Below are 25518 nucleotides of genomic sequence, written 5' to 3' on the forward strand. Positions count from 1 at the left end.
AGCTGGGATACAAACTAAATAAACTGTAAGTAATATAAAAATATAAAAGTTTAATTAAAATAAAGAACCACTAAAATGAAACCTTTGACTTGGTGAAACAATTAAAACCCTCTGAAGTATTTTCTCAGCTTCAGCACACAGACACTGTGGTCTAAATACTGTTGAGGCTGCATCACATGCTAGTAGCCTAACTTGGTAGCTCAGGAGTCTCTGAGGTGTTGAAGGCCAACTTGGTCCAGGGAGGGAGTTCAGGACAGCCAAGAATACAAAGATGAACCTTGTGTCAAACAAACAAACAAATGAACAAAGAGGTTCTCAGGAGGTACTGGTTCTGAAACATGCAGGGATCATGGAGTGAAGCTGTGACTTGGCTCCATACAACTGTGTTAGAGTCCCTGAAGACAGCCAAGAGGACACTGATGAAGCCTCGGCCCCTTTGCTGTGCAGAGCCAAGCCATTTGGAGATGTAAGTATCATATTCCAGCAGCAGCTGCTGTGGGGTGAGCCAGTTTGAACCTAGGAGACAGCTGTGTGGAAGGTTTTTCCAGCACTTTGGAGGAGCTCAGAAGATCATTGGTGAGTCCTAGAAGCCTAGTACTGAGAGTTATGCTTTTAGACTTTGTTGAACTTGATTGTGACTGTGCCCTGGTTCTTTCGTTTTAAATAAGAAAATAATTATTTATTGTTATTTCACAGGAGCCCACAAAGTCTCTTGACTTTGAACTTTTAAAGGGATTTTTGAGACTTCAGGGAGTTTGGAGTTCTAGAGAGACCGTGGGTTTTTAAGAGAGACTTTGAAAATGTTAGAGAAACTAGAGGTTTTAGAGAGTTGCATTTTGTAGAATCTTTGAATGTTGAAAGTGACTTAAGAGAATGAAGTTTAAAAATAAAAAAAAAAAAAACATTGAAGTTTTATATTGCAATGTTGACATTAGTTTAATATCTTGGGAAAAACAAAATTGAGAGACAACGTTATAGTGTAACAGAGATGTGTTTAGTGTCAGGTAGATAGGGGGTCAACTGTGGCAGCTGTTTTTGTCTTTTGTTTGTTAAATCAACACAAGCTAGACTCATTTGGGAAGGGAACCTCATTTGAGAAAATGACCCCACTAGGTTGGCCTATGGGCAAGTGTGTGATGCATTTTCTTGATTGATGATCAATGTGAGAGGGCCCACATCATTGTGCCTGTGGACTCTGAGCTCAGGGTTCTGGATACTAGAGAACACATACTGAGAAAACCATGAGACCCAAGGTAGTAAGCAGCATCCTTCTGTGACACATACCTCAGTTCTTGCCCCAGGTTCCTGACTTAAGTCCCCCCCAGCTTCCCTGCACAAGGGATTATCAGCTGTAAGATGAAATAAAGGCTTCCCAAGCCAATTTGGTTTTGGTCATGGTGGTTTATTTAGTCTGTGTCTAAATCAAAGAAACTACAATAATTCAACACCATGTACACCACATTTATTAATTTAAACCTGGAGCCAGCATATCAGGTACCTGGTAAGTACCGCTCCATTATGGAGAGAGGGAATGTTGACTCCTATGGAGTCTGCCTTTCAAGACTGCGTTGGACCATTTTCTTTAATTAATTCTGTAATATGGGACAGCTCCAAGTCTGTTATAACTGTAGTTCTATTTACTCCCTGAATTCACATGCTGAAGGAGAAAGACATGGCATATGTCCCTTCTGACATTTGCCTACTCTGCCATTCGCTTGGAGCAGCTCTGGACTGAGATCAGAACCAAGCAAGATGCAGATACAGAGCAGCGATCAAAGACAGAATAGTCCACCAGAGTTCTCTAAAAGGACTATGTGCCAACGTGCTACTGTTTTCTGATTTATTTGTCTTTTATCTACTCTGTTTCGGGAAGGGACAGTGCTGAACACTCATTATGAGCTGCCTGAACTCTCCCAGAGAACAAACATAAGGCACTGTATGAGAAAACAAGCTGCCAACACATCCACACAAATGATCATGTGCTGGAACTCTCCCATGTTTGGTGTGTAAACATCATGTTCTTGCTCACCCAGTGTCTCTATGACAAAAGTACACTGATGTCCTCGTGTTCAAGAGGAGGTGACTGGAACCCCACCTCAGAGTATTGAAGGATACACTTGGAGGAAACAGCAGATCATGAATAGAATCAGAAACATCTGGATCATAGATTACAACCCCTAATATTTTCTGTAGAAATTTTCTAAGAAATTAGGATTTTCAATAGAGTAAAGATAGCCCTGAATAGAATAAGTGCATACCCAATCCATGGGACCGCTTTTATTGGGAGGTCTTTTTTTTTTCTTTCACACATCCTCCTCATTCAGACTCCACCCAAAATAGTAAAACTCTGTCTATATATTACCTGGCCATCAAGATGTTGTTCGGGAGAACCAAGTAAGATGGTGCTCCTGCTCCAGTAAAACCCAAACCTGCAAAACATGAAAGCACATAATTCCTGCTGTTTTTAATGTTGAGGGAGCTCACACATTGGTGAAGCCACCATAGGACACAGGGTCCAGCCATGGCTCAGCTTATGACAAGTGGGAGCAGGAGGATGGTCTTTGGGGTAGGAGTTAGAATTGAGGTCTTCAGTGGAATAAGCATTCAGGAGCATCTGCATGTTTTCCTGAGGCCAGAAGCCTGGTCTGTAGTGGTGTCTGAGGTCTTCCTCATGGTGAGTCATTGTTTTACTTTTCTCCTGAGCCACTCTTTGTTTCCACATAAGGTGACTTCACACTCTTCTGACATAAGGAACACCTTTTTGTCTGAAATTGGCATTGGAATCTCAGCCAACAGCTTCCTTATTCTCTTCTACATCTTCAAGTTCATTCGTGGGCCCAAGCCCAGACCCACTGATGTGCTAATTGGTATGCTGGCCATAATCTGCCTACTGATGCTAATGTTCATAGCATTCATAGCCATGGACATTTTTATTTCTTTGAGGGGATGGGATGACATCATATGTAAACTCATTGTCTACCTGTACAGAATTTTTAGAGGTCTCTCACTTTGTACCACCAGCCTGCTGATTGTCCTCCAGGCCATCATCCTCAGTCCCAGAAGCTCCTGTTTAGCCAGGATCAAGCACAAATCTTACTATTACATCTCATGTGCCCTTCTTTTTCTGAGTGTCCTCTATATGCTCATTAGTAGTCCCCTCTTAGTATCGATTATTGCCACTCCTAATTTGACTAGGAATAACTTCATGTATGTTACTAGGTCATGTTCCATCCTACCCATGAGTAACCTCATGAAAAGCACCATTTTCTAAACTGCTGGCCCTCAGGGAAGCCTTTCTTATTAGTGTTATGGTCATCTCGACTTGGTACATGGTGGCTCTCTTATGTAGGCACAGCAAGCAGGCCTGGCATCTTCACAGCACCAGGCTTTCTCCAAAAGCATCCTCAGAGCAAAGAGCTAACAGGACCTTCCTTCTGCTTATGAGCTTCTTCGTGTTGATGTCTGTCTTGGATGGCTTTATCTCCTACTCAAGAACCATGTTCCTAAATGATTCAACATCTTACTATATCCAACCCTTTGTGGGCCACATCTATGCCACAGTCAGTCTTTTTATGTTCTTGAGCACTGAAAAACAAGTTGTTAACTTTTTCAGGTCTATGTGTGGGAGGACATAAATGTTTGAATATTCATTGATCATTGATGGGCACATTTCTTTATAAGAGGACCCAATACACTGACATCAGAACTGTCAGTCAGTGTTCACATGCTTGGCGTACATGAAAATATAATTTTTTTTCTGTTAAAATTATTTACTAACTTGTGTGGTCACAAAATGTAGCAGAAAATTAAACCACATCCCTTTTGTGATAAAACCAGGGCATTTTTGTTTCATTTTATTTTATCTTATCTTATTTTATCTTATTCCTCAATGAGTCTTTAAGGGAGTCCTATGAGGTGGCTCTCATGCATCATGGCCGTGGACAGCTCAAAGTATTTTGAAGGATGTAACCATGTCTAACACATTTCAATAATTCAATTTCCTGTGTTATAGCTATTGTGACAAATTAAATAAGGAGGCATTTCTTGCCATAAATAGTTATACACTCCAGAAAGAAAGGAATTATTCAAAGAACATTCAGAACAGAATTCTTTGCAAGAAGCACATGTGATGTATACAGCAATGCGAACAACAGCTGGATTTAAAATTCTCAGAGTTATCAGAACTTTTGACCCAAACACAGCCTCTGCACGGCATAGGACCTCCTTCAGTTTTATGGTTGAAGGCAATTAATTCCAGCACTGGGCACCAAGGTGCCCTGGAAACAGGAAAGACCCACACCACTGGCCAGCTCCCTAGAGGTTCAACACTCTACACTACATTTCTTTCAAAACCAAATTCTTCATCCTTTCATCTCTGCTATAAATTGATTGGGATAAAGTCTGTTGCTTGGGGAAACATTTATACTCATGAGGCAGTTTATCAAACTCTAATAAGGTGGTTCAATAAGCCAAACTAACATATGTCATCTAGATTACTATGCAGGGGACATGGCAACACAGGGGGCATGAAAAGCCTTGTTTAAGTTAATTTGGGACTCAGCTTTTGGACTGATGTCCCATGGGCCTATTGTTCCCATCCAATGAAATGCTTCCTGGCTTCAGCCTGATTGTCACATCTCTTGGTTGTTTTCTGTGTCAGTTGAACATAGACAAAACACGAAATGTTAAAGGGTAGGAAATTTTTTTTCCAAGCAAAAGGACCCAAGAAGCTGGAGTTGCCATTCTAATATCTTAAAAACAAGAAGACTTCTTACCAAAATTAATAAAAAGAGATGGGAAAGGACTCTTCATACTCATCAAAAGGAAAATTCACCCCCCCAAAAAAATGTTAATTCTGAACTACTATGCCCCAAATTCAAGGGCACCCACATTTGTAAAAGTAACATTCCTAAAGTTTTAACCTCATACATTAAAAGTGGGGGACTTCAATACACTACTCTCATCAATAGACAGGTCATCCAGACAAAAACTAAGCAGAGAAATAATGGAGCTAAAAGCCATTGTGAGTCCAGTGGACCAAACAGAAGTCTAGAGAATATTTCACCCAAACAGAAAAGAACATACCCTCTTCTCAGGATCTCACAGAACTTTCTCCAAAATTGGCTACATACTCAGTCACAAAGTGAGTCTCAACAGGTATCAGAAAATTGAAATAACCACCTGAAGCCTATCATACTATCACTGATTAAAGCTATAATTCAACAACAAAAGAAATAACATAAAGCTCACAAACTCTTGGAAACTGAATAACTCTCCTCTCAGTGACCACTGGGTCAAGGCAGAAATAAAGAGGTTAAAGACTTCCTAGAATTCAAGGAAAATGAATGCACAGCATAACTGAACTTATGAAACACAATAAAAATGGCAGTCAGAGGAACGTTCAGACTTCATACTAGCAACCTAGTAGCACCCCTGAAAACTCTAGAATGAAAAGGAAGCAAATGCATCCAAGAGGAGTAGAGGAAAGGAAATAATCCAACTCAGGACTGAAATCAATAAAATAGAAACAAAAAGACCAATACAAAAAAAAAATCAGTGAAACAAAGAATTTGTTATTAGAGAATATAAACAAGATAGACAAACCCTTGTCCAAACTAACCAAAAGGCATAGACAAAGTATCCAAATTAACAAAAGAAAAAATAAAAAAGGATGACATAAAAACAGATACCAAGGAAATAAAAAAAATCATTGGGTCATATTTCAAAAACATCTGCTCTACAAATATGGATAATCTAAAAGAAATGGACGAATTTCTTGATAGATACCACTTACCAAAGATGAATCAGATAAACAACTTAAATAGAATTCTAGCTTCTAGGTAAATAGAAGATGTCATTAATTGTCTCCCAACCAAAGGAAAAAAAAAAGCCCAGGGTCCTATGGTTTTAGTACCGAATTTTCTGTATTTTGAAAGAAGAGCTAATAGCAATACTCCTCAAATTATTCCACAAATTAGAAACGGGAGGAACATTGTCAGATTTATTTTGTGAGGCCATAATCACCCTGACACCCAAACCAGGCCAACTCAACAACAACCAAAAAGAAAATTATAGACCAATTTCCCTTATGATCATTGATTCAAAAATACTCAATAAAATATTTGAAAACCAAATCCAATAACACATTAAAAAGATCATCTATCATGACAATCATACCAGGGATCATCCAAGGGATGCATAAATGGTTTAAAATACAAAAATCAGTCAATGTAACCCAACACATAAGCGAACTGAAAGAAGAAAAAACATATGATCATTTTATTGGATGCTGAAAAAGCCTTTGAGGAAATTCAACATACCCTCATGATAAAAATCTTGATGGGATCAGGAATACAGTTACATAATTCAACATAAAAACAGCAATATATAGCAAGCTGATAGCCAACATCAAATTAAATAAAAACTCACAGCAGTTCCACGAAAATCTGGAACAATACAAGGCTGTCCACTTTCTTCATATCCATTCAATATAGTACTTGAAGTTCTAGCTAGAGCAATAAGACAACTAAAAGAGATCATGGGGATACAAATAGGAAAGGAAGAAGTCAAAATATCATTATTTACAGATGATATGATACTATACATAAGCCACTCAAAAAATTCTACAAGGGAAATCCTACAGCTGATAAACACCTCAGTAAAGTGGCTGGATACAAAATTAACTAAAAAAAATAATCAGTAGCCCTTCTTTATACAAATGACATGTGAGCTGAGAAAGAAATCAGGGAAACATCATCCTTCAGAATAGCCACAAATAATATGCAATATCTTGGGGTAACTCTAACTAAGCAAGTGATGAGCTGAATGACAATAATTTAACGTCTTTGAAAAAAAATAAGGAAGATATCAGAAGATGGAAAGATCTTCCATGTTAATTGGTCAGTAGCATCAACATAGTAAAACTAGCCATCTTACCAAAAGCAATCTACAGATTCAATGCAATTCCTCACCAAAATTCTAACACAATATTTTACAGACATGGAAAGAAAAAATACTCAAATTAAAACTGAAAAACAAAAAATACAGTATACCTAAAACAATCCTGTACAAAACAAAAACAAAAACAAAAACAAAAAAAACAAACCAAAAAACTTCTGGCAGTATCACCATCCCTGATTGCCTGATTTCAAGCTCTACTACAGAGCTATAGTAATAAAAACCACATAGTATTGACATTAAAAAAATAAAAACAGGTTGATCAAAGGAATTAAATCAAAGACCCAGATGTAAATCCACACACCTATGGACACCTGATTTTTCACAAAGAACCCGCAGATGTACATACAATGAGGAAAAAGGCATCTTCAACCAATTGTGCTGGTCTTACTGGTAAATAGACCCATTCAATAAGCCTACATAAAATTCATATCCAAGTGGATCAAGACCTCAAAAGAAAACCAGATACACGGAACCTGACAGAGAGAAAGTGGGGAGTTGTCTTGGGTGCATTGGTATTTTTTTCTAGTACCTGGCTATATGAGAGTCTCCATAAAATGACTGCCCTTCTTGACAAGGGCTCTGTGAGTTGCCCAGGCTGCTCTTGAACTAAGTATGCTCCTTCCTCCTCTCCTCAGTCCTGGGTGCAGGTGTGTGCACCATGCCTGCTGGGGAGACTGAAACACAGAGCATATAGTTGCACTCAGGCAAAGCACAGCCTCTTCCTGAAGTCTTCAATGAGAATGCGGTGTCCATTCCGTCCATTCAGATACTGGGATACAGTCAGACATGGCCCCAGCCTCAGCTATGTTCCACCTGCCTGTGACCTCCTCAGCTCTGAGCTTTGCCTCTACTTCTCTGGTTTTCATTTCATTTCTTTTTTATTCACTTTTAAAATTTACTAACATCTTGAATTCAGATTTTGGAAACCAGGAAATACAGAATCAACACTAAATGGAAATGACATGCTCCATGGGAGTGGGGTGTCTCAGGAAAAGGGTTGGTTGCATTTCACAGAGTGTAGGAAAAGCACACTCAGAACCATGGGAAGTCAGGGGAGGCCCAGGAGTCCTCAACCCAGAATAGAAGTATCACAGTGAATAAAACCTTTTTGAAATAAGTCTAATGAGCGAAGTGAGAAAAGTTAGTGTTGGGGGGTTGGTCTGGAGCTGTGTACTCTGATGCTAATTGTTGACTCCCAAGATCTGGTTACTGCACAGATGAGAGCACATTCTCATCTACAACAGTCCTTGTGTAAAACTTGCCTAAGGAATTATTCTTGTTTAAACAATAAAAAGCCGACACACATGGCAGGGTGCATGGCTAAGGTTCTAGGTTCTAGAGGACAGGAAGACCATGGGAAGGAGAGGAGAGAGAGGGAGAATAAGAGAAGTAAGGAAGCAGAGAGCCACCATGGGTGAGTGTGGAAAGAAGCACATGGCGGGCATGGATGGAGGAAGCTGCCTGATGAAGAATGAGCAAGTCGAGAGGGGCAGAGCCAAGATGGCGACTAGCACACACATTATCTGAGCTGTGGAAGAGCTCAATGTCTGAGTTGGTGAGTGGAAGGACCTCTAACCCAGGAAAACAATGGTGAGGATTTCTAAACAACAGGGAACATCATAGGAGGTGAAAACTTTGGTCTCCGGTCACCCAGGGACTTGTTTCAGAAAGATGAGAAACAATCCTTTGATCTCCCAGCACTCCCCTCCTCCAGACCTCCCTCCTCCTCGGCACAGAGGCACAGTGGACTCATCTTTCTCAGTGCAGACCTAACAACCTGGGGTCTGCAGAAGCTGAGACAGAGCTCCAAGCCCTTTAGCAGCAAATGCCAGCAGTACCTGTCTCGGAGTCCCAGATGTGCTGGGCGGCTGCACCATCCTCCCAGGGCCCAAGTCTGCTAGAAGCCATACTAGCTCTGCAGGATCACTATCACTGATGGTACAGCCCGCCCATACCACACTGTCAGAGAATATGCTATATACTCACCAAAACCAGACAGAAACCCCATACAAGCTAGGGACACCAGGCGCTGGGCCTCCCAAGCTTGGAGAGCACAGTGAAGAGACCCCAGGACTTCCCAGAAAGCATCTGGACTAGCAACCCAGTCTCCAGTTACAGTGGAGCTTCCTGGCAGCAGAGCAGCACTGAGCTGGCAGGGCACAGCAGCCCTCCAGTTTAAGACTAACCAGGGCCAAACCAGAGAACAGAGGTCCTGGTTACCCCAATCCCTACTGACGTGACCACCTTGAAATCTCCAGCTGTAGCAAGACCTCATAGACTGGCAGTGACAGCAGCATGGAGCTGGAGGTGCATATCAAAGAAGCAGGGCCAAACCAGAGAGCAGAGAACCCGGATACCCTGATCTCTGCCAAGTGACCTGCCTGTAAGTGAGTGCACCCTTGAGAATCTGCAGATCCCCAGATCCTGGGTCCTTCTAAAACAGAAGCCAGGCATCGAACCCCCTCTCACTCATATACCCACTTTGGGAAACAGAGGGGCACTTGGGACATTGAAGTTCCTGCTCTGTGGGTCTAATTGTGGAGTTAAGGCAGTTAATGCCAGAAATCATCACTAGCGCCTGTGACATATACAGTGCAGAGCCCCTCCCACACACTCAAGGGTTCAACATCAGCCATCACTCTGTCTCTCGAGACACATGTCCATGACACTTACACACACACACACACACACACACACACACACGAGCACGCACGCATGCACACGCCTGCATTTGCCCCATTTGTACTGCGTACTTTTCTCCCACAGGTACAGCTAGTCCTCAGCACACGCTGAGGACACAGGACCTCTCTCAGCTCCCTAAAGAACTCTCCAGATGACAGAGAAAGACAGTATCAGTCTGATCTGCAAAATCCAAAAACAAACAGGGAAGGTTTCAGATAAGCCAATGGCCAGGGGTAGGCGAAGGAACACTTCCAACATAAATCAGGACATCATGACTTCACCAGCAAACCCCAAAATTGATGGATACTCCAATTCATCAGAAGCACAGGATAATGACTTTAAAGCCATGCTTACCCAATTATTTGAGGCTCAAAATGAGGAAACTTTCAAAGAGTTGGCCAGTCAATTGGAAGTAAAGAAAGAAAAAATAGACAAAATCCTTAAAGAAACACAGGCAAACAGCCAAACAAATAGAGGCACAAGTAGAGATAAAATTAGTGGCATATATAAAGGAAATGAACAAAGGAATAGAGACCATCGTAGAGAGACAGGAATCCAAATTCAAACAGATGAAAAAATGGTACAAGGCATGAAAACAGAATTAGAATGAATAAAGAAAACACAAACTGAGAAAACCCTTGAGCTGGAGAACTTGGAGAAAAGATCAGGAACCACAAAAGTAAGCATCACCAATAGAATACAAGAGATGGAAGAAAGAATCTCTGGAGATGAAGACACACTTGCAGAAATTGATACTTCTCTCAAAGAAAAAGTAAAATCAGAAAAGTTCCAATCACAAAATATCCAAGAAATCAAGGATGCTATGAAAAGACAAAATCTAAGAATAATAGGAACTGATGAAAAAGAAGACTCCAGGCTCCAAGGTCCAGAAAATATTTTCAAGAAAATCATAGAAGAAAATTTTCCCAACTTAAAGAAAGAGATGTCCATAAATATACAAGAGGCCTACAAAACACCAAATAGACTAGACCAGAAAAAAAAAATACATCATGTCACATCATAGTCAAAACACTAAATCTACAGAACAAAGAAAAGATATTAAAAGCAGCAAGGGAAAAAGGCCAAGTAACATATGAAGATAGACCTATCAGAATCACACCGTACTTCTCATCAGAAACTATGAAAGCCAGAAGGGCCTGAGTAAGTATGATGGAGACTCTAAAAGATCACAAATGTCAACCCAGACTACTATACCCTCAAAGCTTTCAATCAACATAGATGGAGAAAACAAAATATTCCATGACAAAACTCAATTTATGCAATATCTACACAGCAAACCAACCTTACAGAAGATACTAGAAGGAAAACTCCAATCCATCCAAAACAACTTCACCCAAGAAAACAGGGCATACCAATAATATCCCAACAAAAATGAAAAGAAAACAAGCAATGAAACAGGGTAAGATCACCGACTCCATTACAAAAGGAACTAACATGCATTGGTCACTATTATCTATCAATATCAATGGACTCAACTCGCCAATAAAAAGACACAGGCTAACAGAATGGTTGCGGAAACAGGATCCAACATTCTCTTACATCCAAGAAACACACCTCTGCAATAAAGATAAACCCTACCTCAGAGTAAAGGGCTGGAAAAACGTTTATCAAGCAAATGGTTCCAGAAAACAAGCTGGAGTAGCCATCCTAATATCTAATAAAATAGACTTTCATCCAAAGTTAATCAAAACAGATAAGGAGGGCCATTATATTCTCATCAAAGAAAAAATCCACCAAGAGGACATCACAATCTTGAATATCTATGCCCCAAATACAAGATCACCTACATTCGTAAATGAAACATAATTAAAGCTTAAATCATACATTGATCTTAATACCTTAATAGTGGGAGACTTCAACACCCCACTCTCATCAAGGGACAGATCAACTAGAGAGACACCAAATAGGGTAATAAGAGCACTCACAGAATCCCTAAATCAAATGGGCCTAATAGACGTCTACAGATCTTTTCACCCAAACTCAAAAGAGTACACCTTCTTTTCAGCACCTCATGGAACCATCTCCAAAATAGACCATATAGTGGGTCACAAAGCAAGCCTCAACAGATACAAAAGGATTGAAATAATCCCTTGTATACTATCTGACCACCATGGACTAAAGCTGGACATCAACAACAACAGAAACAACAAAAAGCCGACACGCACATGGAAACTGAACAACTTGCTACTCAATGAGAGCTGGGTTAAGGAAGAAATAAAGAAAGAAATTAAAGTTGTCCTAAAATTCAATGAAAATGAAGGCACAACATACCCAAATTTATGGGACACATTGAACGCAGTGCTCAGAGGAAAATTTATAGCACTAAGTGCCTGCAAAAAGAAATTCATAACATCACATACAAACAAATTAATGGCCCAACTGAAAACACTAGAAAAAAAAGAAGCAGATACACCCAAGAGGAGCAGACGGCTGGAAATAATCAAACTCAGGGCTGAAATCAATCCATTAGAAACAAATAAAACTATTCAAAGAAACAATGAAACAAGAAGCTAGTTCTTTGAGAAAATCAACAAGATAGACAAACCCTTAACCAAACTAACTAAAAAGCAGAGAGAAACTATCTAAATCAGCAAAATCAGAAATGAAAATGGGGACATAACTACAGACACTGAGGAAATCCAAACAATTATTAGGTCATACTACAAAAGCCTATATGCCACCAAATTTGAAAATCTAAATGAATGGATAATTTTCTTGACAGATTCCATCTAACAAAATTAGATCTACCAAGATCAGGTAGAAAGACTGAATAGCCCTATATATCCCAAGGAAATTGAAGCAGTCATTAACAGTCTCCTGTCCAAAAAAAGCCCTGGGCCAGATGGCTTCAGTGCAGAATTCTACAAGACCTTCAAAGAAGTGTTAACACCAATCCTCCTCAAACTAGTCCACAAAATAGAAACAGAAGGAACACTACCAAACTCATTCTATGAAGCCACAGTCACCTTGATACCTAATCCACACAAAGATCCAACAAAAAAGGGAATTTCAGACTTATCTCTCTTATGAACATTGATGCAAAAAATACTCAATAAAATCCTTGCAAACTGAATCCAAGAACACATCAAAGACATCATCCACCAAGACCAAGTAGACTTCATCCCAGGCATGCAAGGGTATTTCAACATATGGAAATGCATCAATGTAATCCACCACATAAACAAACTGACGGAGAAAAACCACATGATCATCTCCTTAGATTCCGAAAAATCATTTGACAAAGTCCAACACCCATTCATGTTTAAAGTCTTGAAGAGATCAGGGATAAAAGGCACATACCTAAGGATAGTAAAGGCAATATACAGCAAGCCTATAGCCAACATCAAACTCAATGGAGAGAAACTTAAATCAATCCCACTGAAATCAGGGACAAGACAAGGCTGCCCATTTTCTCCATATCTCTTCAACATAGTACTTGAAGTCATAGCCAGAGCAATAAGACAACTGAAGGAGATCAAGGGGATACAAACCCGAAAGGAAGAGGTCAAAGTGTCACTATTTGCAGATGATATGATAGTATACATGAGTGACCCCAAAAATTCAACCAGAGAATCCTTCAGCTGATAAACACCTTCAGCAAAGTGGCAGGATACAAAATCAACTCAAAAAAATCAGAAGCCCTCCTGTATACCAAAGAGAAAAAGGCTGAGAAAGAAATTAGGGAAACAACACCCTTCACAATAGTCACTGATAACATAAAGTATCTAGGTGTGACTCTAACCAAGCAAGTGAAAGACCTGTTTGAGAAAAACTTCAAGTCTCTGAAGAAAGAAATCGAAGAAGATATCAGAAGATGGAAAGATCTCCCGTGCTCATGGATTGGTAGAATTAACATTGTGAAAATGACCATCCTGCCAAAAGCAATCTACAGATTCAATGCAATTCCCATCAAAATACCAACTCAATTCTTTACAGACCTTGAAAAAAAAAAGATTCTCAGCTTCATATGGAGAAACAAAAAACCCAGAATCTCCAAAATGATCCTGTACAACAGATCATCTGGAGGTATCTCCATCCCCAATCTCAAGCTGTACTGCAGGGCAACAGTAATAAAAACTGCATGGTATTGGCATAGAAACAGAAAGGAGGATCCATGGAACTGCATAGAAGACCCAGAAATAAACCCACACACCTATAAATACTCAATATTTGACAAAGAAGCCAAATCCATTCAATGGAGAAAAGACAGCATCTTCAACAAATGGTGCTAGACCAACTGGATGTCTACATGCAGAAAAATGAAAATAGATCCATATTTATCACCCTGCACAAAACTAAAGTTGAAGTGGATCAAGGACCTCAACATAAAAACAGATACTCTAAATCAGTTGGGAAAACGTGGGGAAGAGCCTAGAACTCATTGGGACAGGAGACAACTTCTTGAACAGAACACCAACAGCACAGGCTCTAAGAGCAACAATCAATAAATGGGACCTCATGAAACTGAAAAGCTTCTGTAAAACAAAAGACACTGTCATCAAAACAAAACGACTGCCTACAGATTGGGAAAGAATTTCACCAACCCTTTATCTGACAGAGGGCTAATATCCAGTATATATAAAGAACTAAAGAAGCAGAAAAGCAATAAAACAAGTAATCCAATTAAAAAATGGGGAACGGAGCTAAAGAGAATTCTCGAAAGAGGAACATCGAATGGCAGAGAAACACTTAAAGAAATGCTTAACCTCATTAGCCATTAGGGAAATGCAAATTGAAACGACCCTGAGATTTCACCTTACACCCATGAGAATGGCCAAGATCAAAAACTCAAGTGACAACATATGCTGGAAAAGTCGCGGAGAAAGGGAAACCCTCCTCCACTGCTGGTGGGAATGTAACCTGGTACAACCACTCTAGAAATCCATCTGGTGTTTTCTCAGACAAATAGGAATAGTACTTCCTCAAGATCCAGCCGTACCACTCCTAGGCATATATCCAAAAGAGGCTCAAGTACACAATAAGGACATTTGCTCACCATGTTTGTAGCAGCTTTATTTGTAATAGGCAGAATCTGGAAACAACCCAGATGTCCATCAATGGAGGAATGGATACAGAAATTGTGGTATTTTTACACAATGGAATACTACTCAGCAATCAAAAGGAGGAAATCATGAAATTTGCAGGCAAATGGTGGGATCTAGAAAAGATCATTCTGAGTGAAGTATCCCAGAAGGAGAAAGACAAACATCGCATATACTTGCTTATATAGACCTACAAGATATGATAAACATAATGAAAACTACACACCTAAAGAAGATAATCAAGAAAGCAGACACGGGCGAAGATGATCAATCCTCATTTAGAAAGACAAATGGGATGTGCATTCAACGGATAACAGGGGTTTACCGCAAAAGGCATCTGAAAGACTCTACCTAGCAGTGTTTCAAAGCAGACACTAAGACTCACAACCAAACCTTCGGCAGAGTGCTGGGAATCATATGAAAGAAGGGGAGTTAGTATGATATGGAAAGGATAGGAGCTCTACAAGGACCAAATATATCCAGGCACAGGGTCTTTTCTGAGACTGACTCTCAACCAAGGACCATCTATGGATATAACCTACAACTTCTGCTTGGATGTGGCCCGTGTTGGCTCAGTAACCAAGTAGTTTTCCAAAGTAAGGGTAGCAAGGACTATTCCTAACAGGATCTCAAGGGCAGGCTCTTTGACCTCCCCACACCCCGAGGGGAGGAACAGTCCTGTTAGGCCCCAGAGGAGGACTTTGCGCCAGCCCTGAAAATACCCAATAAAACAGGGTCAAATGAAGGGGGAGGAGGTCCTCCCCTATCAGTGGACTTGGAAAGGGGCAGGGAGGAGACCAGGGAGGGAGTGTGGGGTTGGGGAGGGAATGAGGGAGCGGGATACAGCTGGGACACTGAGTTAATAAAGTGTAACCAATAAGAAAATAAAATTAAAAAAAAAGTATGAGCAAGTCATTATGGATTATGGATGGGAGGTAGCCTGGGCTGGGGCTGGGAGGTGAAGGTACTTTAGAGGGTTAATATCTGCCCTGTCCTGGGTGAAATAGGACTGTTATAAAATCTATCAGGTGTCTGTGTCTTTTATTGATTGTGATAGCAGGTTAGGTGCACTGCCATGATAATTGTAGGGATAATAATAAACATTGTTAGACCATAAAATTAAAATAACAGCAACAAGTTGGGGTTGTCATAAACTTTCTGATCCCTTTCTCAGGTCTGGCAGGGGACTCAAAGTGTGTGCTCAGCTCTCCCCAGATGGCTGTTATCCAGGAAAGAGTGAGTGAGATCAACAGGCAGGGAAGATCACCCACTGGGATGCCACATTTCCATGCTCCCCTGCAGGAACCTGTCACCTTCCACAAGCAGTAAAATTGCAGGCTGTAGAGATGCATTAAATCCTCCCTCAGCCTAAGCCATGCAGGATCTCCTCAGGCCACAGTCCTCCCCTGCTATGTCCATCTGGGTAAGTGCTCTGCACCCAGGGCAGAATCAGAAGGTGGTAGGGACCCAGGCATTCTGTGGGAGGAGGAGCACTGGGCTACCGGGCTGTGGGAAGTTTTCAGCATGTGCAGAGGAGACACTGAGCTCTGACAGCCCCTCAGCACAGGGGACTGTGCTCTGCATGGACAACAAGAATACTTTTCCTCTTAGGATATTTCCAGGACCTCCTAAAATTAGTTAATTTTTTCTTTGGAAACATCATTGTTTCATATTTACATTTTGTTTTAATTAAGCAACTCACAGTGAAGAACTACATGAATTATCCTTATATGTAGAATATTTTAGTGATTTATTCTAAATAAATGATTTTGTGTACCTATTATAAAAATTGATGTTTTTAATTTCATATCTTCATTAAAATCCTTTTACTTTTGTTATATTCTTAACTGAAACAAAACTATTTATGATGTAAGTCACTCTGTATTTTGAGTAATTAAAAGTAATTCCAGTGTGTTTGGAAGGAAATCTTGAATATCACTATCTAGTAGAGAACATCGCCTGACTCAGTTTCAGGAATTTCACGCAAATGCTCTTGGCTCGTGGTGCACTACACAGTAAAACACGTCCTCTGAGAGGACATCCTTGAGGAGGCACTGGAACGCTAGATATTTTATACACAGTGGGTACATGGCAGTTTCCCCTGATGTTGCCTAAAGAGCCAGGATCCAAACCCCAAGAGCTTGAGAGGAACAAAAGTGAGAACCTTGAGAGCACAGGGGACTGTCTTCTCCACAGGCAACAAGAATAGTTTTCCTCTTAGGGCATTTCCCAAAACCCCTGAAAGTTTCCTTCTCCTTTTTCTCCTCCTCTTCTTGCCTATTCTGTTTTGTTTCTGACATCTGCTGAAATTGACATTGGGTAATCAAACGGATCTATTATATAAAGAACCTGGTAATGCAATGGAATCACTCAGTAAAATGTATTTAAAACTCTGCTGGAACATAGAACTCAGCATATTAATCTTTAGAAGTTTAACCTTTCCTAATGACGTTTTACAATTCTATTTTAGAAAATCTCAATTTAAATTTTTTAGGTTATTTTGTTATGTGTGTTACACTTTTTGTGTGTTTTCTTTTGTTTGTTTTTACTGTGTCTATATATTTGTATTGCATGCATGCCTGCTGCCTGTGGACCTCAGCAGTTTTTGGAACCCCTGGACCTAGAGTTACAGATGGTTAGAGCTGCCAAGGGAGAGGTGAGATCTGTACCTGGGGCCTCTGTCAAAGCAGCAGGTTCTCTCCACACCAAGTACTCCATGTTTACAGTCTTTAACTGGCCATCCACCTTAGCTCTGATTTTTTAAATTTACTTTTCATCTTATGTATTTTGTGGGATGGGGTAGGGTGTGTATGTCACAGCACACATCTCGGGGTCAGAGGACCACTCTTTGGAATTGGTTCTTCTCTTCTAGAATGTAACTCATCATGACTGGAGGCTAGCACTTCTAAACACTGAGGCTCCCTCATTTCTCCTGCTCTGAGCACTTACTTACCTGGTGCATCAGGTTTGGTAACTCAGGCACTTTTGCTTTCCCCTCATATCTCACATTACAGATAAAATAAAACCATCTTACACCCATGATATTCAAATCATAATTATTTCTTTACTATATGACTTCATTTTTATATTATTGCATAATTTAGGATTATGATACTTGAAATAAACTAAATACTTGCATTGCTTGAGAAAGAATTTTCGAGAAGACCATTCATCAAATCTTCTGGTGGACATCTGAGGCTTTGGCCACCTGAGTCTGAGAAGCATCACTGCTTCTTCAAGGAGGTATGAAATCCTACACACATGTGCAGCCCATCATTTAGGATGAGGTGGATAATTCTTCTTTCATTAAAACCTTATATTGGGAATGGCCCTCAATCTATTGTAACTATAGTTCTTATTGTTTTGCTTTCAAATGTGGAAAGAGACAAAACTTAGACCACATTCCTGGCAGCTTCTGGTAACTGAACACTTCTCATGGAGGCTTTTGTTCTGCTGTGATGTCAGCACATATTTCAGATACAGTTACAATGTGAGATTCACATAGAAGGTCTAAAATGCTACCAGGGTGCTCTGGAAAGGATGGCTTCAGTTGTCTATTGCGTTCATACTTACTCTTCTCTGTTTGGGGCTGGGAGAAATCAAACAGTTGTTTTTAAAACTGTATTAACTATCCCAAGTCACAAACTTAAGGAACCTTCATGAGAATAAAGCCAGCAGCCTACACTTCCAAAGAGTTCGCCCTGTGCAGGGAACACCGCCATGCTTGGTATGCAAACTCCATCTTCTTACACATCTCCCTGACACAGGCACACAGATGTCATATGTTCTAAAGCTGTAGCTCATCCCCAGACTGCTCAGGGTCACAGACAAGATATGGCAGGAGTGGGTACGATGTGAAGGAGTCTGGATTCAGAGTTTCCACTCCTAACGCTCCCTGCAGAATCACATGAAGAGCACTAGGTCTGTAGTAAATGAGCAGAAAGAGACTGGAATAAAATGACTCTGGGCCTGTTTAAGACAAGGGCACAGCTTCATCTGAGGACCTTATTTCTACTCTCTTGCAATCCTCATGGAACTTCACCAAAACCTGCAGAGCTGCTCTGTGTCTGGCAATCAACATGATGCAGATGAAAGACAAGTAAGACATTCCTTTTGCCTCAGGAAACCTCAAATAGGAAACAGTAGGAAAAGAAATATTTTCTTGACACATGACAGTTGTAATGTGGGAGAAAGCTTCTATCTGGATGGGGCACATAAGAGTCGGAACAATGGAGAGAGTGGGCATCCCTTCTGGGCACTTTGAGATGAAGGCACTCTTAAGGGGTATAAGGCAGAGCTGTGAAATAAACATCTTTCTAAGGAGAGTGGAGCTGCCATTGTCTGCAGCTGATGAGCAAGGCTAGATTGGTGATAAGGAATCTTCTTGCTGTTCTCCCCTCACAGTGGCTACCTGCTTCTTTCAGCCTTAAAATGAACAAAATCAACAAACTGTCAGGTAACACCAAGGTAAGAAACACCATTTATGCTGGAGCTGGGATTGGGCTCTCAGGCAACAGCTTCCTTCTTCTCTTCCACATCCTCATGTTTATTCGTGGGCAGAGGCCCAGACTCACTGATCTGCCCATCAGTCTCTTGGCCCTAATCCACATACTGATGCTGCTAGTCGTGAGTTTAGTAGCTTCAGACATTTTTATGCCAGGGAAGAAATGGAGTGACTCCACATGCAAATTTGTTATGTTCTTGTACAGGTCTTTTAGGAGCCTCTCTCTTTGTGCCACTAGCCTGCTCAGCATTCTCCAGGCCATCACCCTCAGTCTCAGAAGTTCCCGTCTAGCAAAATTCAAATGTAAATCTCCACACCACATGCTAGGTTGCCTTCTTTTCCTGAGTATCTTTTATTCATCCATTAGCAGTCCCCTTATAACGTACATAACTGTAACGCCTAATCTGACCTCATCTGGTTTTACATACCTCAGTCAATCTTGCTGTGTTGTGCCCATGAGCTACTCTGTCCATCACACATTTTTTATATTGTTGACCTCCAGGGATGTCATCTTTGTAGGTCTTATGACCCTCTCCAGTGGGTACATGGTGATTTTCCTATGCAGACATAAGAACCAGTCCCAGCTTCTCCACAGTGCCAGCCTTTCCCTCAGACCATCTGCAGAACAAAGAGCCACACGGACCATCCTGTGCCTCATGAGTTTCTTTATGGTGATGTACACCTTGGACAGCGTCATCTCCTACCTACGAAGTATAGATGATGATCTGATTTTGTTTTGTGTCCATATTCTCACAGTCCATGGCTATGCCACAGTCAGCCGTTATTTGGTTCTCAGTACTGAAAAGCACATAAGTAACATTTTTAGATCCATTGTATGGAAGGATGGTCAACATCATATTACTCAGGTATAGGTAAGATTCCTTAAGATAAGCCAGTATTCTGGCATTAGAGCCATGAATTGTAATGTAGTTTACATGAGCTTCAGGTTAAATGAAATTACAGATTTGTCTTTTTGCTGTTGTTAAACCTATTTCTTATGAGATGTGTGGATGCTACACATAAAAGACAAACCACATGCCAGATACATAAGTCTTTTGTACTTCCCAGTGTGTCTTTTGGGGAGACATAAAGTGACTGTCTTGTTAGGGTCTGGATTATCCACATCAATTTATAATACGTGACAGCTTATCATAGTCTTCATTTATTCAAATCCCGCAGCTATCTCTGTTTTGCCAAATGAGGTTTATAAATAGTTATTATTATAATTATCAAGTATCCAGAAATGTTCAAATCACTTAGCATACACATACACACACAAACACACACTCAGAGTGAGAGACAGAGACACAGAGAGACAGAGACAAAGACAGACATAGAATCTATGTATAAAACGCAGTCCTGATGATGGATAAACAGAGTTCAGCTTCTCTGCACTGGAGTGTTACTCCAGCTTTAAAAGAGAAGGAGATTCTGCACATGGTCCCACACAGATTGGCACGAAGCCACTGTACTGACTGCAATGAGAGTCTAGTCAGAACGAATTCTGTGTGGACTACTGGGAGCAGGAAGAGCTTGGAAGCTTTCTAGGAGTGGAAACAAAAGCAGACTCTCATCCTCAGCTCAGGAGGGAAGGCCATGGGCGACTAGCTGGGTGGAGGCAGACTGTAAAAATGTAATCAACGCCAAGCAGTATGCTGAAGATGGGAAATTCTTGTGTTGTGTGTGCTTTACCAAAATAACAATGTGTTCAGTTACCTTAACCAAGCACTGAAGTATATTTTCCCTGAAATAATAAAGTGAACAATGGGGATGGAGAGATGGTTCAGGAGTTATAAACACTGGCTGTCCTTGCAGAGGACCAAAGTTCAATTCCCAGCCTCTAGATGAAGGCTCACAACTGTTAGTAACTCCAGTTCAAGAGGATCTCATGGTTTCTGATCCTGCAGGCACCAGGCATGCATTCATGCACACAAAATGAAAATAAATAAAACTAAAGTAAAACAGAATTTTAAAAATGAAAAAAGTAAAAATATTATTTTTCAAGTTTCAAAACATGATAGATTTTCTTGAATAAAGAGGGTTTTCTCATAGTCCTCATCTTTTTAAAACTTCTTTCTTCATTATACTTTATTTAATTTGTATCCCCCCCACATGGGTCCCTCCCTCCTCCTTTCCCAATCCCCATAGTCCTCATCTTAATCTCAGGTCCTCAGAGCAAGCAGAGGAGTTCATCTGTAAGACCTGGAGTGTCACTGCTCAGGAGTTCAGGATGGCACCCTTCCCAGGAACTCTCACAGACCACAGCTCGATGCCAAAGCAAGAGGTTTTATTGCTATCGAGATAGGGTCGCCCCTCCAAAGACAGGAGACCCTGAACATGCATAGCACAGGGTTTTTATACCTGAAAATCAGATCACTCTGCTCTATAGTTTACAGATGGTTGTAGATAGTTTACAGCTGGTTTCTTCTCAGAACAGTTCACCCCGCCCTTCAAGAGCTCTCTGCGCATGGCTTCAATTCAAATAATCACAGTTGTTTCTCATTCCCAGGTGGACCCTCACACCTTTGAGATCCAGGTTGCATCCCAGCCTGTGTTCAGCCTTTGAGCAATCTTCAGGCCTGCCAGCCTTGGCTACAGTGAAGTAAGGCCAGCCTGGGCTATATTATAACCTTCCCCAAAAGCAACAGAATTTAATTTGAAAAAGCTCTCAGCCTCCTCTCAGCTCCAGTGCTATTGTAATGCCAAGTTCATGGGAACCTCAGAGACGAAACAATGCAATAGCAAGAGAGCTTTATTAAGAGAACACTCAAACTCCGGAAGCAAGTCTCACTGATGCAGCAGTAGAGAAGTGGAAACTTGAGCCCTGAGTGAGCAGGGTTTTTAAAGGGAAAGTCTGTGATCAGGGGGTTTCCATGAGAACAAACAGGGGGGCACATGTTTATATGACAGCAAATGGGGGGCATATGCCTTGACATTACAGAATTAGGTAAAAGTTAGAGGGCTGAGGTGACCTCTGAATCACAGTTGCCTAAGGCATATGCTTCTCTTAGGCACAATTGCCTAAGACTTATGATCACAATGGCTATTTTTTTAATCTATATGTGAAACATGGGGAGAATTTTCCCACATGATTCTCAACCAATTCTCATTGATTATTGCCAGGGAGATTGTCTCTATTTTCTATGAAGTATTTATTCTGTGATATTTCCTGAAAGCTGTTGCTAGGAGAGTTAACTTTATTTACTGCCATATGCACATTTTGTGATATTTCCAGGTACCTAAATTAAGCTTCAGGTTAAGATGGCTCTTTATTTCAAAAATGGAGTTATACTCAGGCTAAGTATATCCAGGCTAACTTAAACTCTTTATTTTTCCCTTGCAATCCTTACTTTTGGAAGGATTTTCTTTTCTGGTCAAATTTGTTCGATGTTCTGTAGGCCTCATGTATTCTTATTGGCTTCTCCTTTAACTTGGGGAAATTTTCTTCCATGATTTTGTTGAAAATATTTTCTGGTCCTTGGAGAAGGCAGTCTTCTTTTTCCTCTATTCCTATTATTCTTAGGTTTTGTCTTTTCATATTATCTTTGATTTCTTGGGCGGTTTGTGTCAAGAATTTTTTGGATTTAACATTTTCTTTGACAGATACATCGATTTGTTCCATTTTATCTTCTACACCTGAGATTCTTTCTTCCATCTCTTGTAGTCTGTTGTTTATGCTTACCTCTGTAGTTCCTGTTTTCTTCCCTAAATTCTTCCTCTCCATTATTTCCTCCATTTGTGTTTTCTTTAATTTTTCCAGTTCTATCTTCAGGTCTTGATTTGTTTTGTTTACTTCCTTCACCTGTCTGATTGTATTTTCCTGTTTTTCTTTTAGTTCCTTCAACTCTGTTTCTTTTACTTCTTTCAGTGATTTAATTATTTCTTCTCTGAAGGCTGCAAACTGTTTGGCTGTATCTTCCCATATTTCTTCATGGATGGCCATAATCTTCTTGTCTTTAACTTCCTCCCTTTCTTTATGGATAGCCATGATCTGTTTGGTTTTATCTTCCTATAATTCTTTTCGTATTTTATTTGTTTCCTCTATTATCCTCTTCATCAGCATAGATGTAAGGTCATCTTCTTGATTTTCTATTATGCTGGGTTGTCCAGGGCTGCTCGCCCCTGGATGGCTGGGTTCTGGAGATGCCGTATTGCTCTGTCTTTTGTTGGTTGAGCTTTTACGCTGACCTCTACCCATTGGGCTGTATTAGGTGTTGGCTGTTAGTTTCTGTGCTTCCTGGAGTCCTGATGTAGGGAGAATCCCCTTGGCCTGAAGATGATTTTCCTGAAGGAGTCCTCCTCTGCTTTTTGGTTATGGTCACTGTATGGCCAGTGTTTCTCAGGAATTGCCACTGCTCACTTCAGGTATATAGCCCTGAGTAGTAGCTGAGGTCTTTGTTGGGCAGGGGGGCTCTCCTCTTACCCATATAAGTGCTCAAGACAGCTGCCCCACTGCTGGGTTTCCCGTTATAAATTTAGTGAGCTGCTGCTATTGTTACAGTTTTCCAGGTATAGTCCTCTTGAAGAACCTGCTGATTCCCTAGCTGTGGGGTTTTCTCCCAACAGGGAAACTCAGTCTGTTATCCTGGGGCACACAGTTCTGTCTGGGAAAGTAAGAGGGGCGCCCAGCAAGTCTCTGGGCCAGAGGCTGAGTGCTCTGCTCTGGGCCTGGAGAATGTGCACCTGGGTTGAGTTGGCGCCTGGGGGCGCCGCTTTGGTCTGGAGGCTGGGTGCCTCAGTCTGGACCAGAAGCTTTGTGTTCCTGTCTGGGATGTTGGCTGCAGGCACTGCTCTGGTCTGGACACTGTGGGTGCAGCTCTTTTGAAGGACCACGGTTTCCCACAGTTTTGTCAGTCTAGCTAGTTGTAACTGGTTGATCCTTGGCACAGTATCTGAGGGCTGCTGTAATGACTCTCTGGCTTTTGTAGGTCTGAGGATGCATCTGTGTGCCCCAGTGCCCTAGAGGTACTCAATAATGGTGGCTGAGCACAGCACTCCTGCCTGCAGTAGAAAGCTAGAGCCTAGACCCTGCATAAATCCAGAAAGTCTTTTGGTGCTGGGTGTCCTGAGGGTTAGACCTGATGATCCCCCCGGCTGGGGATTTCCTCCTGCCAGGGACACCCAGGCTTTGCTTTGGGGACTGCCATTCTGTCTGGGGTGGCGGCGAGTAGAACCCACCAGCACAGATGCCCGCCCGTGGCTCTGCTTTTCTGGCCTTTGGGAGCCTGGGTGTCTAACTAAAGTGGGTAATTTTCCCAAGACCTTTTCAGGGTGGTGGTATCAGCTGAGTGCTCTGAGATCAGTCCAGCCATTTCCCTCCCTGTGGGTTTGCACCCAATGATGAAATTGAGTCTCTGGTGCCCTGGGGCCCACAGTTCTATCTGAGGCAGCGAATCAGGTGCACAGGCAGGGCTCTATGCAGGCGCCTGGGTCCCTGACTCTGGCTCTGGCTGGCTCCAAGGGAGCCCATGGAACCTGAATCTTTTCCAGGGGATGTCTGGGTGACCTAAGGTCATTCCCAATTGTTTCCTGCTCCGTGGGGTTATCTCTCAACTGGAAAATCCAGTCTGTGATGTGTGGGCCCACAGTTCAGTCTGGGACAGTGACCAGATCATGCTGTAGTTTTGCTCTGTGCTGGCGACCAAGCTCCTGGCAGGACCAGGGTCTCTTCTGTGGTTTACCCGGGTGAGTTAAAGCTGATTGAACCCCCCCCACCTTGGGGTATCCTCTCATATGAGGAACACAATCACATGTTTATATGGCTGCGAGTTCTGCTTGCAGGTCACTGTGCCGATCCTGCTATGCTGCTGTTCAGAATGAAAGTCCTCCCAGCGCCGCCATCTTGGCCGCCCCTACAATTTTCTTAATTGTAATTCTTAATCAAATCATATGGCTTGGTTTCACTTGGTAAAACTAACAAAATAAATGCCAAAGTCTTTTGTCTTCCCCCAAAGGACTGAGAAATTGTTTCAAGTTCTCTGTTAGAATGCCCACTGTCATTGTCTATAATACCTGATAAACTTTAAAATATTTCATAACCTGAAACATAACTTTTTAAAACTCGTTTTTGCAATATCAAAATAAGGTACCCTTTTAGAAATGAAGTCACAAAATACAACCATAATTTTAAAAGTCAAAACCAGATTTTATCAATGCAAACAATTCAGTACTTTTAAAATCAATACCAAGTATATTATTTTGATGTTGGCTGCCAGTAAGAAAAGTTCTTGTAATCAAACACATGGAGGTGCAGTTTTAATATTTTATATAAATTTAGTTTTAAACATTATTATTTTTATTAACCTTGTT

At 41.1% G+C, this 25518-nt stretch overlaps 1 protein-coding gene across 1 annotated transcript; it reads left to right on the forward strand.

Moving 5' to 3' along the window:
* Positions 1–19136: 19136 nt before the first annotated feature.
* Positions 19137–20081, forward strand: LOC132653979 (vomeronasal type-1 receptor 54-like). The gene has a single exon (XM_060383298.1). The coding sequence runs from the start codon at positions 19137–19139 to the stop codon at positions 20079–20081; it is 945 nt and encodes a 314-aa protein (XP_060239281.1).
* The last annotated feature ends 5437 nt before the right edge of the window (positions 20082–25518 follow it).

This window comes from Meriones unguiculatus, chromosome 5, assembly GCF_030254825.1.
Source record: "Meriones unguiculatus strain TT.TT164.6M chromosome 5, Bangor_MerUng_6.1, whole genome shotgun sequence".
Taxonomy (NCBI): domain Eukaryota; kingdom Metazoa; phylum Chordata; class Mammalia; order Rodentia; family Muridae; genus Meriones; species Meriones unguiculatus.

What these genes read in the sequence shown, in the direction of transcription:
- LOC132653979 (XM_060383298.1), top strand. Translation starts at nt 19,137, where the DNA reads ATGAACAAAATCAACAAACTGTCAGGTAACACCAAGGTAAGAAACACC.